Source organism: Eubalaena glacialis, chromosome 3 (assembly GCF_028564815.1).
Source record: "Eubalaena glacialis isolate mEubGla1 chromosome 3, mEubGla1.1.hap2.+ XY, whole genome shotgun sequence".
Lineage (NCBI taxonomy): Eukaryota > Metazoa > Chordata > Mammalia > Artiodactyla > Balaenidae > Eubalaena > Eubalaena glacialis.
The window spans coordinates 163,130,759-163,147,258 of NC_083718.1; the positions used below are offsets into that span (position 1 = coordinate 163,130,759).

General features: G+C 49.9%; 1 protein-coding gene and 1 non-coding gene across 10 annotated transcripts; both read left to right on the plus strand.

The window, feature by feature from the left end:
* Positions 1 to 963: 963 nt before the first annotated feature.
* Positions 964 to 16,005, plus strand: PABPC4 (poly(A) binding protein cytoplasmic 4). Of its 9 annotated transcripts, XM_061184442.1 has the most exons (16): positions 964 to 2,146; positions 4,937 to 5,130; positions 5,854 to 5,969; positions 7,213 to 7,352; positions 7,716 to 7,810; positions 8,413 to 8,550; positions 9,164 to 9,259; positions 11,007 to 11,279; positions 11,635 to 11,722; positions 11,867 to 11,986; positions 12,489 to 12,575; positions 12,670 to 12,797; positions 13,968 to 14,061; positions 14,176 to 14,306; positions 14,569 to 14,628; positions 15,726 to 16,005. In XM_061184442.1, exons 1-16 carry the CDS (start codon positions 1,954 to 1,956, stop codon positions 15,741 to 15,743), a joined length of 1,971 nt encoding a protein of 656 aa, XP_061040425.1. In that variant the 5' UTR covers positions 964 to 1,953; the 3' UTR covers positions 15,744 to 16,005. The 9 variants fall into 9 exon arrangements, with proteins under 9 accessions (XP_061040425.1, XP_061040427.1, XP_061040426.1 ...); XM_061184444.1 differs by lacking the exon at positions 15,726 to 16,005 and having other exon boundaries at positions 11,867 to 11,938; positions 14,569 to 14,690; XM_061184443.1 differs by lacking the exon at positions 15,726 to 16,005 and having other exon boundaries at positions 11,635 to 11,707; positions 14,569 to 14,690.
* LOC133089304 (small nucleolar RNA SNORA55) lies at positions 9,533 to 9,667 on the plus strand. Its single transcript, XR_009700677.1, has one exon. It is a non-coding gene; the product is annotated as a small nucleolar RNA SNORA55 (small nucleolar RNA).
* Positions 16,006 to 16,500: the final 495 nt, after the last annotated feature.

The window sequence follows — 16,500 nt, forward strand, 5'->3', positions numbered from 1 at the left end:
AACTTCATGAGGGAGAGAGGGACTTCCTCTGCCTTGTCCATCATGGTATCCCCCAGCACCTTTATCCGGTGTTGACAGAGAGTGAGCCCATTTCTTTGAATGAATATATAAATACTAATATTTCTTCATTCATTTAATCAAATCAATGCTTTTCAATGGGAGTGTCTGTGTGCTTTTAGTAATTTCCATTTTTGGTCATCACAGTGATGATGAGGGTGGTTCCTGGCGTTTATGGAAGAAGAGATGCCGTCTCTATTATATCTTGCAATGCATGGGGACAGTGCCACATGGAGTAGACTTGTCCCATGTACCACATGACTTTCAAATGACCTGCCAGATCCTCATGCAGATGAAAAATCTTTTCATAACTATCAGAGCTTAGACCCTGACTCCCTTTTACATGGGAACAGAACATATTTAGTGCCCTTAAATATCAACTAAATTTCCAGGAACACCACTACCTTGTAAATAGAAAGATGATTGTATTTTGTTTTATTGAAGCTTTCCCCAAATTTGTTCAGTTTTCCAGAGAATCCCGTCACCCACGGGCACTACTGCATTAGTAGCTGTCGTGTTCCCAATGATTCTACCTTTAGGTCCCAGTAGTCTAAAAACTTCAGAACGTCTTCTCCGTTATTTGGGCCCAGTCATTTACATAGCGGAGCACCTATTATGTAACTATAATTTATTTTATGTCATCTTTATTTTACAGTTAGGCAAGACATCGATTATAAACATGATGCGTGCCGGTGGGTAACTTTATCCCTCGGTTCTAGTCCCGAAGGGGCGGGTGATTTACTCTCTACCCACTCGTAGGGAAAGCGGCCCTTGGGTTCGGCGGAGGCCCCAGCGGAGCGGTCCTCCGCGCGCCAGGGGTCGCTGTGGCGCCGCGCGGCCGTGCCGGGACGCTCTCGCGTGGCCGCCCCGCCTCGGGCCCCCGGGCCGAGTGGGCGGGCACGACTGCGCCCAGGTCGCGAGGCGCCCTTCGACCAGCAGCGCCCGGGGCGGGCGGGTATAAATGGAGCGGTGGCTCCCCCGGCCGCCTCTCTCCGCCCCGGGTCGCCGCAGCCTCTGCCGCTTTCGGGCCTAGCAGCCTGAAGAAAAAAAAAAAGAGAAAAAGATAAAAAAAAACCCGAAAACGCTTTAAAATCTTAAAAAAAAAGAAAGAAAGAAAGAAAGAAAAAAAGAGCGAATCCTCCTCGGAGAACCCGCGGGGAAGTCACTTTTGCACGCTTCCGGCCTGCCCGACGCCGCCGCCGCCGCCGCCGCCGCACCTGGGCGTCCGTCGGTCCCCGTCCGTCGGTCCGGTGGTGAGCCGCTCGCGCGCCCGCGTCCACGCGCCTCCGCCCGCCGCCCGGCCGCGCCGCGTGGCAACCCCGCGCCCGCCGCCCTCGCCCCCCGCGCGCCGGCCTCCGCGCTCCACGTGTCCGCGCTGCCCTTCGCCGGCCCGGCGTGGGAGGCGGCTGCGCGCTCCGGCCGCCCGGGGGTTGCCGAGTCGGCACCGACAAATATTTGGTTTCCCTCTTCCCCGGGCTGCTGTAATCTTAAACCGCCGGGAGCCCGAGGCCTATATTTATAGAGAAACGCACGTTCCGGAGGCCGCCGTGGGCACCACTGGGTTGCCTCGGGAAGAATTTTTGTAATTTGGAGGACAGTCCCCGTTTCCATTGTTTTCATTTTTTTGAAATTGGGAGCTTCCAGACCAGGACAGCTGAAAATTAACAAACTCCCAGGGAGGGAGGGCCATATTGTTTTTGAGAGCCTTTTGTCTGCGGTTGGGCAGTCTCGTCCGAGTCGTCCCCGCACTCCTCTCCGGCCCTCGGAGCCGACTCCAGCTTCTCTGAGCTTCGCTGCCACCTGTGGGCCGCGGCTCGGAGCGGAGCCCCCTTTGTCCTGTGTGGCCCCCCCTAAGAAGTCCTCCTGGCGGGGCTCGGGGTGCTGGGGGCTGGGGAGATGAACGCTGCGGCCAGCAGCTACCCCATGGCCTCCCTGTACGTGGGTGACCTGCACTCGGACGTCACCGAGGCCATGCTGTACGAAAAGTTCAGTCCTGCGGGGCCTGTGCTGTCCATCCGGGTCTGCCGCGACATGATCACCCGCCGCTCCCTGGGTTATGCCTACGTCAACTTTCAGCAGCCGGCTGACGGTGAGTACAAGCGGTGGCCACACGTCCGTGGGCTTTCTGGGAACCCTAAGATTCCTTCTCCGGGCAGGTCCTCACCCCCGTGGAGGGAGCATCGCGACAGCACGTTGCCGCAGAAGCCCTAGTCGGGGACGGGCCATGGGGGTTGAGAACGCGGGATCCTGGCATCAGACGACCGGAGTTTCAGTCTTGCTTCCACAGCACTTGCTAACCGGGTGACCTTGGGCTGATGGGTGCTGGTGGGGTTGGAGCCCAAGGAGGCTGTAAAACGGGACCAGAAGGAAGTCGCTGTCATTCTGTATGTGGGTGGTTTGCTCTGTGAGCCTTACCTGGTCAGTGGCCAGGGGTTCGGGCCCCTCACAGGCCTGCGGAAAAGGCAGGATGATTGAAACACAATTCCTTCAAAAATTTTACTAGGCAAAGCTGTTGCCTTCTCCCCTTACTGTACCCTGGTCTAAGAGTCTTTGACTTTGTGCTGATAAAGGGGTTTTTGCGGGCAGGTAGGAAGCAGGGGAACAATGTTGTGTGTTGAACTTGAGCAGGCACTTGTGTTAACACCACCAGAGTGTGTGTGGTGCCGGGCCAGCTCCCTCGTCTGCGTGTTTGCCACCGGGGCGGAGGAGTTCTTTCTCTGGACAAGCCCTGGGCTGTGGAGCGTGGTACGCAGGTAGTCTGGGGAAGCGCCTCTTGGAAATCCGCTAGACTGGTGGGGATTATCGCCTCACCTGTGCACAGTGCTTTATACTTGTCAAAACCCTTTTACTTCATCCCATCTGAAGAAAATAGGACTTCTGAGGGAGAAAAGCAGCTGCAAAAGGTGGGAGGCTAAGCTGGGACTGTGGGTGCAGTGCTCTGCCAGCCCTGACTGGGGCCATAGCCTGGAGCGTGGAGAGGTATGCTGCAGGCCTGGCCCGAGTGAGGCCAGAAGAAACCTAATCAGGGGCTGCACGTGACTCCAGAATAAAAGGGAACAACTGTAGAGACCATTACTGTGAGAAACAAGCCATTCTGTGGCCAAGGATCTCTGGGTCCCTATTTTTGTCGCCACTTTGTTCAGTGTCCGTGAAGCACAGAGAATGTCACTTGCCCAGGATGCATCTGAGACCAGAGAATTGGACTTGTTGAGAGACACAAGGTACTGCTACCGTCAGTTCAGTGTACTCTGAGTTATGTCTGGCCATAGGGCACAAAGAAGGTAGCTGAGTGTGGCCTTTTTCGGGGGGAGTAGTGGGCACATTGGCTGTTGTCTGCCTCCTTGACTCTTCTGAGCAAAAGTCCTGTCACTTAGAGATAGTAGCAGAAGCCATTGGTTAGTGTGTCTGCCAACAAATACCTCTGCAGGACTTCTCCCCGCTATAAATAAGTGCAGCCAGATTTGTCAGACTAAGCCGAGTTGCCTTGTGCAGCCCTCTCTGGAAATAGACAGGAGCTGTGTTGAAATGGGCTCCTTCGTTGCTAATTCACGCAACACAGTTAGGGGTCCCAGGCTGTGGATCACAGAGTCCTCACAAACGAGCCCTTCTTTCTGTCCCGGACTTGCACTGACTTGGATCTGCCGTCCCCCCTTTCCCTGATCTCCTTCCCTCTCATGCTGAACCAGCCCACCTGAGGAAAGTGGGAAAGATGGTTGGAAATAGGGAAAAGGAGATACCTTGCTGGCTGACTGGACAGCTGAGCCTGTGGAGGGGCAGAGTTAGGGATTGTGTTCCTGTTTTAAGTGAGATGGTGCCTTGAGGCAGGAGAAACACCCTCTACCCCCATCCCTTCGTGGAGGAGGAGATTCTGGGAGATGTCAGTGCATAAGTCAGGGAAAGTGGGTCTGGGTCCTTGTTACTACCAGTAAAGAGAAGTGTTCTGCTGACAGGTGAGGGTTATTCTGGCCTCTGGTTCTTTAAATGGTCTCTATGGTGTATGCATGGATTTGGTTGGGAAGCTAAGGAAGCATCCCCAAGCACTGGGTTGAGAACTTTGTTGGGCACCAGGGCATTTGAAAGTCCTGGAATTCCGTAGAATGCAGATAAAGGCTTCTAGATAGCCTAGAAACTACTAGGTACAGGGCCTGCCTCCACTGTCAACTTAGGCAGAAAGGGGTTGCAGTTTCATCCTTCTTGTCCTGATACAAAGAACATTTCCATATGTGGCCATCATTTTGATGATTGAGGCTTTTTTGTCTGAATCAATTTCTGTTCGCAGAAATTGAAAATATAAGAAACTGGGCTGAATTTGGAGATAGCACATTTTCCCCAATTGAACGCTCACAGGTTTTTTTAGTCATTTGTCTCATAGACAGGTTGTAAACTAAGTGACAGCTAGTTGATAACGCTGATGCAATACCTTACTGAAAAATAATCAGAAAGTCTGCCATTAGTTTCTTAGTCAGTAGTTAGCTATACCGTTTAGCCATCCTGAACATAAGTTTGTCCATTTTATAAGAGGGATCATTTCACCTCTTCCACCTCCATCCCGGTGGGTAGTAGGCTGCAAAGTCGTTTATAAATGATAAAGCTTAGTCAAATGTGAGGTGTTATTTGATCCTGGTGCTATAAACCCATTTAGATTATCTTGCGTAACCTCCTTACCCCAGAGGGGTTGAGACTTCTACCATGAAGGAGGACGATTAGCTAGAACTTAGCCTCAGTAGCACTGCAGGCTAGAGGAATCTGATGTCCTTTAATTTTGATAGAGTTGCATTTCATCAGAGTGCTCACCTTGAAAGTTATGGAGTTATCTGTTCCTGGGATGGTGGCAGGTAACGTTTTATATCCTTGACTGAAATATGTTTCTCTCTTGCAGCTGAGCGGGCCTTGGATACCATGAACTTTGATGTGATTAAGGGAAAGCCAATCCGTATCATGTGGTCTCAGAGGGATCCCTCTTTGAGAAAATCTGGTGTGGGAAATGTCTTCATCAAGAACCTGGACAAATCTATAGATAACAAGGCACTTTATGATACTTTTTCTGCTTTTGGAAACATTCTGTCCTGCAAGGTAAACACTGATTAAATGATTTCAGCAGAATAGTTACAGAATCATGAAAACAAATACCAAATGGGGAATTGCTTGGAATTAGGCGACCGGGTATGATAATTTTCAAAATGCTGGAAATGGCTCTGAAGTCTAAAAGTTCACTGCAGCAAATCTCGGTGCCACAGCCCAACATAAACCAGCAGGCGCTTTCGTGTCTTTGTTTATTCTTCCCTCTGCCTGAAATATCCTTCCTGTTTTCTAGTTTTGGAAGGCATCAAAAGGTTTCTCCTGGGGAGTGAGGGGCTGGCAAGTACCAGAGCAATGCCTCTGGTCTCCAGGAAGCTGTACTTAGTCATTTTAGAAGCATGAATTCACCCTCTTCCTTCTCCACGCACCTGTTTATGTGGAGCATTTTGTACAACTTGTGTGGTGGTGGTTTACATGTCTGACTCCACACTAGACTGAAATTCTGTTGTGGGCTTGGAAAGTGGTTCGTCATTCTGTAGCCCTGTGGTTTTGCACCCAGATCTTAATATATTTTAAATGGAATAAGAAAACATTTGGAATAGAAGCAGCTTAATGGTGGCTACCATTTGTAAATGGAACATTATTGGGTACCTGCTGTAGTCTCCTGCCTTTTGAACATGGATGGGCTAGAGGCCTCTCAGACCCAGGAGCCCACACGGCTCTCGAGTCTCTGCAACTGGGTAGTGGCGCTGAAGTGGCCTGCCTTGTCTTTGACAGGTGGTGTGTGATGAGAACGGCTCTAAGGGTTATGCCTTTGTCCACTTCGAGACCCAGGAGGCTGCCGACAAGGCCATCGAGAAGATGAATGGCATGCTCCTCAATGACCGCAAAGTGTGAGTGTCCCAGTCCGGAGCAACAGCCGTCGCATGAGCCAGCCGTGGCCCCACCTCGGTATTAACTGGCACACACAAGGCGGCTACTGGTTCTCGGCCCAAGTGTGGCCTGCTCCTACCTCTCCACTCCAGGGCTGGTGAGTCTCCCTGCCCGAGCCGTGGCAGCCCTTTTGACTCGCCAAGGTGGGCTTTCTGCCCAAGCCATGGCTGGCCTGCCGCCTCTCCCTTAAAAGCATCCGTCTGTGGGTTTTGTGAGCGTCGGCAACAGGGGCTGGCTGGAAGGCAGCTCTTAAGCCCACTCTGAGCAGGGGTCTTGGCCAGCGGCAGAGTGGAGAGGGCCCTGGACTGACCAGGAGCTGTGTACTAGCCATGTGACCTTGGCCTTCTGTGATTCAGGTCTGTCCGTGGGGTCACTCGCTAGGGGTTGATGCAAATTGTCCCCTCCACTTGGCTAACTTATGACTCGGTGGCCTTCAAATACAAGGCTGGCTCCACAGCAATAATTAATTTGGTTACAATGAAAAGTCTTATCCCATTGCAGAAGACTGTTCATAATAGACCTTGTTGCTTTGGTGTGGTTATTTCAGAATGGAGAGATGGGGATCTTAGTTAAGCCATGCAGGGAGAGAAGGGACAATAAATCTTGGTTATGACAAGCAAAAGTCATTTCTGTCCTTTGTGTTACTGAACAGACCAGGGGATGGCGTGCGTTAATGATGTGCATGTGCCCAGTGGTCTTCTAAAGGTATCAATGGAAAGAAGCCTAAAGATTTTTCATGTATGGATACCTTTCCCTATTAAGTGTAAACAGCACCAAAACAAATAAAGTAAAAAAAGCAAAGGCTACCTCTTAGTTCACTCCAACAGTCTCACTCCTAGGATTAACCACTGTTAACAGTTTGGTTTGTATCCTTCCAGACCTTTTCTATGCATTTACATAGATGCACAGAAATGAACGTTTTAAAAACATGGTCATCAGGTTTCTTCACGAAGGCAGTGTGATGTGGTAGGAGGAGCCCTGGCCTGAGCCAGGAGCCCTGGGGCTGGTCCTTGTAGGACAGTCCTGCCTCTTTCTCTTTCTGCTGGGGAGTTGGGACGTCTCTGAGCTTGCTCTCTTGGTGGTTGGATGGGAACTCGTGTGTTTTAACCTCTCCTTTCAGCCTTTAATCTGCATTCCTTCGGGCCCCTGGAAATCATGTTTTGTTCCTCTGAGTGATCACAGTTTTTCACGATTTCTTTTTAGGTTTGTGGGCAGATTCAAGTCTCGAAAAGAGCGGGAAGCTGAGCTTGGAGCCAAAGCTAAGGAATTCACCAATGTTTATATCAAAAACTTTGGGGAAGAGGTGGATGATGAGAGTCTGAAAGACCTATTCAGCCAGTTTGGTAAGTCAGGGTCCTTTGCCCCATGTGTCCCCTTTCACAGTCCACCAGACCTGGAATTCATCTATTTTTACTTACCAGATGAGTCCACCTAGACCCAGAAGTAAAATGCCTTGTATGACAAAGGCCACAGGGTAGATAGGAATAGACTCCAGGCCTCGGCTCTTGGCTTCATCCTACTTTGTCCCATCCCCAAGGTCATCTCAGCAGCTTGGTCAGAAGTAGAAGGCCAGGCATGGTGCCTCTTGTTTAGAGTCCATCTGGGCTCAGCAGGAGGTTGCTTCAAGTGGGCTCCTAGAGAAGAAGCCTTCTCTCCTTGAGCTGTGATAGAGATGCTGTTACTAATAGTTCTGTCTTTGGTAATAGGTAAGACTCTAAGTGTCAAGGTGATGAGAGATCCCAGTGGGAAATCCAAAGGCTTTGGCTTTGTGAGTTACGAAAAACACGAGGATGCCAATAAGGTGAGAGCACCATGAGGGCCGGGGAGGATTTAATTGTCTTAGTACCTAGTAGTGATGCCTGGTCACTGAGCTCTGGAATTGTCTTCCCGAGGGATCTCACAGAACTGTTTTCAAAGCACTTGGCATGTGCCCATCACCTCAGCTCTTCAGCCCTGTAGGTTGAAAGAGTAGGGCAGGTGTTTGTTCCCATTCATAGGTGAGGGAACCAAGGGACGCGAGTTGCTGATCTGATAAAAGAACAGTAGCCGCTTCCGGGAGAAGCATTGTGCTAGGCCCTCAACATGTATCACTCAGTACCCTGAAAGAACCTAAGAAATTTAGTGACAGCCAGATTATCAACCTAGGCTCATGTCTACCATGCTTGTATTTATACAGCTGTACAGTTTTTTCACTGAATTATCTGGACCAGTGACCCATTTAAATATTAACCCCATTTTACTGATGAGGAAGTTTGGATTGGCTTAGCTGACTTCAGAGTGAAATTAATTTTTAGCCCTGTAGGGAAGATTTTTCTTTCAGAATATTTGGTGGGACTTAACAGACCTCCAGAGCAAGGTCCCTGCCTCTGCATCTTGATTTAAAGTCATGTATTTCCTCTTCAGGCCGTGGAGGAGATGAATGGAAAAGAAATCAGCGGGAAAGTCATTTTCGTCGGCCGTGCACAGAAGAAAGTGGAACGGCAGGCCGAGTTAAAGCGAAAATTTGAACAGCTGAAACAGGAGAGAATTAGTCGGTATCAGGTAAGAGGTGGTCTCAGCCCAGCCTACCAGCAGGGGATGTACCACGAGATGTTGGCAAAAGCATCCTTAGTTTGGCAGGCTTTCTCTTTGGGGACCATGAGTCTCCTCTTCTCATTTCTCTCAAGATCATCAGGTTTAACAGGATGTACCTACCAGATAACAGCAGCGGTTCTGGAACAAGGATGAAGATAATTTATTCATTTAGGGACTCTATTCTGGAAGCCTCCGCCTGTTGTTCTTAGTCATATGCGTTCTGTTTACTTAAATGATACCACTTTGTTTGGAACGGTGTAAGGAGAGCCCTGCTAGGTCAGTGGTCAGCCAGACCAGCTGTGAGAAAGACTGGGACTGTATCGATGGTCCTGTCATAGTCTTCGGCAGTAGATTCTCAGCTTTGAGCCTGCATCAGAATCCCCTGCAGGGCTTGTGAAAACAGATTGCTGGGTCCCACAGCTTTTGATTCATTAGGTGTGGGTTCTGGCCTGAGAATTTACATTTCTGACAAGTACCCAGAGATACTGCTACTGCATGTCTGGGGCCCATATTTTGAGAACCACTGTCTTAGGAAATATGTGAGGTATAGAAGTGCAATTAACAGATCTTTCTGCTTCAGGGGGTGAACCTCTACATTAAGAACTTGGATGACACCATTGATGATGAGAAGTTAAGGAAAGAGTTTTCTCCTTTTGGATCAATCACCAGTGCTAAGGTATTTTATACTGAGATGTGGGGATTGAAAGCAGAAGTTGTAAACTTGCAGAGGTTTATTGCATTTGTTTCATTGAAGGAATAGGATCTAAATTTTGTTCATTTCTGAGAGTAGCTACCACATTCATCTAGCAAATTCCTCCTGACATTCGGTTACCCATCTGAGTATATGCTCTGGAGAATGACATTTCGTTAGGTTAACGTTGCACTGTCTCCCAAGTACTGGGATGTGGAGGTGCATCTGACTCAGTCCCTCCCTGCCAGCCCCCCAAGCGCACCTGAATCTTTCCCATTCTTTGCTGCTTTGTGCTGGTGTGGGGACAGATGGTGCCACAGCATGAGCAGAGGAAATCCAGACGGGTTGTCTTCCATTTGTCTTGAGGCCTGTCTCTACAACTCTGCCACACTTCTTCCTTGAACGAAGGTGTTTGAGGATTTTGGAGCTGGGATTGGGAACTTCCATCTGGTGTTCTAAAGAAGGAGAGGGGAGTGGAAAGTTTGTTTTTCCGTGTTTTGCAATGTGCATCATCTGCTTGATTTTCTTTGATAATCATAGAAACTGAGTTAGCTGGGGGAGTAAGTACAAACCCCCTTGTGAAGATAAGGAGTTGAGTCCTTGAGCAAGAGAATGCTGGTTAGGTGAGGATGTTGTATTGTGTGTCCTTAGTGCTTTGGGTGTGTGGTGGGAACTGATGGCATCGGAAAGGAAAATTTTGGGGCATAGCCTGTGCAGACTCTGTGCCTGCTCCACAGAGGTGCAGCAGATGTCACAGAGTCCTTCAGGGGATGAGAAAGGAGGCCAGTGGGCCGGTAAAGACTTGGTGACCCTGCCCTGGCCCTTAGCTTGTCACTCACAACCCAGGAGCATTGTCAGTGGTCGCAGGGCGTTGGCCAGAAGCCACCTCCAGGAATTTCCTCAGTTCCTCACCCCCTCCCTCCTATCACCCCCGTGACGGGCCTCCAGCAGCGCAAGGAATGATAGTCTCTCCTAGCGGACCAGCACAGGCGTCAAGATGGCATTTGCAAGAAGAGAGCAAAAGAACCGTATCTTGAAGTTCCCCGGCACCATGCCCAAGATCAAGGTGTCACATTACTTTCACACACCTTACTGGTCCACCTCGTTGGTAGACAGGTGTTGGGTTGATACACATCTTTACTCCCATGTCCTCCACTTCAGGAGGCTCACCAGGCGGTGAGCTAAGACATGAGCGAAATGTAGAGATTAGAGAGCGAGACTAGAATCCAGCTGCTTGTCTCCCGGCTGGTTGTAGTTCTGCTGTGTTTATTCCCATTGAATTAATGGTGGCAGTCATTGATTTTATGACTCCTGCCCACATGTGGTATTTCAAAAGCGTGTCCTAACCTTGCTAAGAGCTTACTAAGTTTTGTTCACCAAGGTCTTGGGCAGATGAGTTTTACAAATAAATTGCTTGATACTAATGTCCAGATCTCTGTGAGTTCCCAGAGATAGCTATGCTTCTAGGTATGAGGAAACATCTTTGGGTTCCTGGTTCAACCATTAGCCATAGCACAGTATTTGGGAACTTTAGAGTCACCTGGGGATCTAAAAAGGAAAATGCTTAGTTTCTCCCTTTAGAGTTTGTGATTCAGTTGCCGACTCAGTTGGTCTGGGGTCCATCGTGGGACTGGACTGTGAAGCCCTGACCTAGACCTGGTAACTCTTGCAGTGGAACCCAGGTTTTAACACACAGACATCTTTGTCCTAAGTGGCTGGTCTCATTTTGTAGGTGATGCTGGAGGATGGGAGAAGCAAAGGGTTTGGCTTTGTCTGCTTCTCATCCCCTGAAGAGGCAACCAAAGCAGTCACGGAGATGAACGGACGCATCGTGGGCTCCAAGCCACTGTATGTCGCTCTGGCCCAGAGAAAGGAAGAGAGAAAGGCTCACCTGACCAACCAGTATATGCAGCGGGTGGCCGGGATGAGAGCGCTTCCCGCCAATGCCATCTTAAATCAGTTCCAGCCTGCAGCTGGGGGCTACTTTGTGCCAGCAGTTCCACAGGTGGGTCTGCAGTATGCTCATGTCTCCTTGGAACCTGCCTGCTGACAGCTGCTCCTATAGTCCGCAGTGGTTGGGGAGAGGGATTTTTGGATATTGGAGTTCTAGAATGTCACAGTAAAGATCCTTCAAATAAAACAAGGAAGGACTTAACTCGTGGTTGTGCACACACAGTGGCAGGGGTAGAGTAAAAGAGTCCCTGTTAACTGGCTGTCCCTCCCCCAAGCTCCTGAGTAGACAGCGCCTCTGTCCTGAATAATTGGCCTAGGGCCTGGTAGTGAGATGAGGTGAGATGAGATACTTCTCTAGTGTGGCTTCAGGTCCTTAAATAAAAGGGCTTGGCTGCTCTTTCTTACAGGCTCAGGGAAGACCTCCATATTACACACCTAACCAGTTAGCACAGATGAGGCCTAATCCACGCTGGCAGCAAGGTGGGAGACCTCAAGGTAGGTGGTGGGGAACAGTGATTTGATCGCCCAGGATGTACCTGTCCTGGGCTCCCCTGCCTCCCCTCCCTGCCCCCTCTGAGGCACAGCCTAGGTTCGGTTGTGTCGTTCATCAGTGACGTGCATTTTTTGTCTCTTCACCAGGCTTCCAAGGAATGCCAAGTGCTATACGCCAGTCTGGGCCTCGTCCAGCTCTTCGCCATCTGGCTCCAACTGGTAATGCTCCGGCCTCTCGTGGCCTCCCTACTACCGCTCAGAGAGTCGGTGAGCAAACTGGCCTTAACGTGTGGCCCGGGGAGGAGGGAGTCAGGACCACTAGGCTCTGCGCAGGGTTGGTCAGTTCGTTGGGCTCACCGTGTTGTCCGGTCCTGGTTCTGTACTCTTAGCTGTGTGCTTAGGTGGGTACTTAAGGAGCAGGGAAACAGTATGAGTTCTGAGTGTTGGTTCCTTTTAAGATTCTTTGCCTCATCGGTGAGTCATGTGAACAAGGTTAATTGTAGAAATTTGTTAGCTGAATGACGACAGAGGCAGCCTGTTCCTTGGGTGGGGTTGGGAGATTCAAGGGACTTTTTTGCAGATTATGTCCTGAGTTCCAAGAGGTGGCAAGAGTTGTATGTTTTTTGTTGGCTCTTCCTCAAAAGTAGCGGTAGCGGCCCCATGTGTGATGTGTGCTGTATGAACATGCTTTGGAATTGCTCCTTCCGTGGGACGTGGCCAGTTGGACATCTGCTGCCAACACTGATGTGCATTTGCTGGTCTGTTGTAGGGTCTGAGTGCCCGGACCGCTTGGCTATGGACTTTGGTGGGGCTGGTGCCGCCCAGCAAGGGCTGACTGACAGCTGCCAGTCTGGAGGTGGTATTGGATGCACACAGAATGGGGAAAGATGGGATTTGACGGGTCTTTGCCCAGACCGATGGGCTTTAATTTTACTTGTCCTTTTCCTTAGGTGTTCCCACAGCTGTGCAGAACCTAGCGCCTCGTGCCGCTGTCGCTGCCGCTGCTCCTCGGGCTGTTGCACCTTACAAATATGCCTCCAGTGTCCGCAGCCCTCACCCCGCCATCCAGCCCCTGCAGGTGAGGTCCACCAAACAGAGCCCTAGAAGGGTTCCCCCCGCTTCCACATGATTCAAAAGCTGCCTTGCTTGGATTCCCTCAACAGGTATTAAATGCCTGCTCTGTGTCAGGGAGCCATGTCCCGTGTGGTGACCCTGCCCTTGGGTGATGCTCTAGTGGAAGAGAAGGGGCTTGCAAGTGTTCTTCTGATAACGGTTGACTCAGCAATGCCCCAGAGGAGGCAGCTGTGCTTCCTGCTCTCCTCCTCACCACGTGCATGGGCTCTCTCAGCTCTTTGAGCTTCCATTTCACTTTCACATCCAGTGGTCGAGTTGATCCTTAGCTGCTCTTCCAGGTGACTGGGTGGGAAAGAACATCTTAGATGAAAGGTTCATCTTCAGAGGTATTAGGTTGGGTGGAGGAATTGGACCTGGATCTCAGGTTCTCTAAGGTGGAGCTGCTGTCTCTAGAGTTGCGCCTCTCAGGCAGGCCAAGCAGCGAGCTTGTGGCAGAACTCTGCAGTCTGCTTGGAGGAGCTGTGCCGGGCCTTGCTTCCTCCTGCCTCTGTGCTCTAAGTTGGAAATTTCCCAGAACTTGGCACTGTGAGAAATATTTTTGCCTATAAGGCCCTACTTTTAGGACTGTGACTGGTATTGACATTGTGTGTTGACGGTCCTCAAGCATTTAATACAATAAAAACGTGCGGTTCAGTAAAAGTGATACAGGATGTAATTATAAGCATTTTCCTATTCATGTCCTTCGACCCAGTCTCTACTGGGAATTCACCCTAAAGGAAAACTAACTTTCAGGAAAGGGCTACACATACAAATGTTCACACACAGTACCTTATTTATTAACAAGGCTTTGATGTCTTGGGCAGCCTTGGGTAAATTATGATCATTGTAGCCTTGAGTAAAGTAAAATCATTTGGCAAATGATTGTGTAGCATTGTAGGTTTTTCTTAGTCATTTCCCTTCTCTTCGAATAGCATGTGGCATTTTAACTGTGATTGTGTTTTTTGCTCACACCACTCTGTTCCTCTCCCTCAATCCCCAAGACTGGTCAGTTTCCTGACAGCAAAGACAACTACCTCCTTCTCCTCTTTAACTCAGTAGACTCGAGTGGTTGGGCACATGACCACTGTCACTGTACTTACCCGGGTGCTAACCTGCCGCCTCTCCTGGTTCCCAGGCACCCCAGCCTGCGGTCCACGTGCAGGGGCAGGAGCCCCTGACCGCCTCCATGCTGGCCGCAGCACCCCCCCAGGAACAGAAACAGATGCTGGGTGAGTGACCCACGTGCTTGCAGAAGAGGGGGCCAGAGCTGCTACTGACCTGGACACCAGCGTCCGTTCTCTACTGGGATGCCACTGGGTTTTTCACGGAATACCTTCCCACAGGTGAACGTTTGTTCCCGCTCATCCAGACGATGCACTCAAACCTGGCTGGGAAGATTACGGGGATGCTGCTGGAGATTGACAACTCGGAGCTGCTGCACATGCTGGAGTCCCCCGAGTCTCTCCGCTCCAAGGTGAGCAGGCTCCCAGACCCCCGCGGCTTCCACTCATTCGGCTCAGGGGGACAGGGGGTGGCCTTGGACACCCAGGGGCGGCAGAGAGAAGGGTCTGCTGCCCTGTGACCTCCTCGTGCCTCGCCTGTGACCTGAGGGCTGCTGGCGAGTGGGTATCTGGGAAGGCGGTCAGCACCAGGAGAGGCCACCGCTGGGCCCGGGCGCCAGGGAGGGGCGGAGGGGCTCTCCTCAGATGTCACTGACCACCTGGCGTTTCTCACAGGTGGATGAAGCTGTGGCGGTCCTACAGGCTCATCATGCCAAGAAAGAAGCTGCCCAGAAGGTGGGCGCTGTTGCTGCTGCTACCTCTTAGACAAGGACAAACCGTATGTTTGGCTCTTTTTATTTTCTGCAATGGTTATGACTCTTGAATATCTCCCTGAAAGATTAGGGGCAATGTATATGTAGAGCTGTGTTTCTGTCCCTTAACCTGATAACTTGGGCATGCTGTCGCCTGGGGTTTTTCTGTCACCTGGATGAGTTAATATGGAGAAAAGAGAGTCCTGGTGGTAAATTAGAAGACACAGAAAACAGTTTTCTTCATAAAGAGCACCCGGTTATATCTTTCACAAGAATCACCTTTTCGTCTCGAATAATGGTGGATATATGAGGCATTGTCATAATCCGATCCCACAGCCTCATTTCTATGAGCATCTCTCTAGTTTGGCTTGAGGTTGTGAGGTCAGTTGTGTGGCATCCGCAGTTTAGCTCTGGAAACACAGCGGGCAGAGGCCTTGGTGTCAGAGTGAGAGAGACAGACACACCTGGCTAACAGTTACAAGGTGTGTTCCCATCGACTTCTGCATTTGGGGGCCAGGGCCTCTGTCTGCAGGGACTTGGGGCAGTGAAGCTTAAGTAGGACCTCTGACGAGGACTGGTGGTTGCCTCCAGATGGAGAAAAGAGAGGACCAAATGAACGTGGGCAGAGGCAAGGGAAAAGAGCACATGGTAAGGGCCAGAGCTTGTGTGCTGGTAGGGCTTGACTTGGCATAGTCATAGCTTCTTGTCAAGGGCCTGAGCCCTGTCATTTGGAGTTTAAGCAAGGATGGCCAGGAAGGGTCAAGGGTGGGGCTTTACATACAAGTAGCCTCGAAGGCACTGGTTCTTAACCAGGGGTGCCTTCTCAGAGGACATTTGCCAATATCTGGAGACATTTTTGGTTGTCAAAACTGGGAATATTACTGGTATCTAGTTGGGTAGAGGCCAGGGATGCTGCTAAATGTCCTGAAATACACAAGACAGCCCCCACAGAATTATCTGGGCCAAAATGTCAGTGGGCACCAAGGCTGAGACCCTGCTCTGTAGTTACTTATATCAGAGATTTCCGTGAGTCTCTGAGGTTTTTTTGATTATTTATAGTGTCGGTGCTTTTCTTTTCAGGATTCAAAAGCCAAATAAACCCTCATGGAATTCAGCTCAAGGTTTGAAGACGTCCTAGCTTGTCCTATGGACCTCAACACCAAGAACCACAAATTGCAAATTTAATAGGTCATTTTGTATCAAAAGGTCAATTATGAAGCACCTAGAATTTTTCAATTAAAAGAATATATTCTCTGGGTTCTGATATGGCCCAAACAGTGTTAACTTTTGTTTTTCTATTGTGAGTTTTGACTTTTTCCCCCCAGAAACTGGTTTTATTTGATGTACCCAAGTCTTAAGTTTCTCAATAAAGAAAAAATCTCCATAAAACTGCCTCTGTTTTTCTCTGACCACAGTTTTCTATATAAATTCCAGTTTTCAGTGCAAGTAATTTTTGGATGTAAATAGGGTCAATTGAAGTTCTGTATAGCTTATCATCCTTTCCTGATGGTTATAAGCAGATTATTTTGGATTAGCAAGGAGTGCAGAACTGTCCCATTGTGTTCTACTGTGGGAGGACCTTTATATTGGGAACAGAAGTCTAGTACAGTCACAGCAGACCTTGGGTCTGGCACAGGAAAATCGGGTAAAGGGTGGTGTTGGCGTGCTTTCCAAGGACACATGGTGAGACACGCAGAACCTATCTTGCCTCTCCCTTGGACTGTGTTGCTCGGGGTTTGCCAGTCCCCTCTTATCTCCTACTGTCAGTTTATCCTGCAAGCAGGTCCACTAGCTCAGATTCTGCAACTGGCAGTGGGAAAAGTTTCCAGAGATCCAAGTGGCTGAAGGCCTAAGT

Excerpts from the sequence above, each read along its gene's own strand:
- PABPC4 (XM_061184441.1), top strand. The coding sequence starts at position 1,954 with ATGAACGCTGCGGCCAGCAGCTACCCCATGGCCTCCCTGTACGTGGGT. Across the intron at positions 8,551-9,163 it reads AGAGAATTAGTCGGTATCAG|GGGGTGAACCTCTACATTAA; the intron begins GTAAGAGGTGGT and ends TTTCTGCTTCAG. Across the intron at positions 11,280-11,634 it reads TTGTGCCAGCAGTTCCACAG|GCTCAGGGAAGACCTCCATA; the intron begins GTGGGTCTGCAG and ends TCTTTCTTACAG.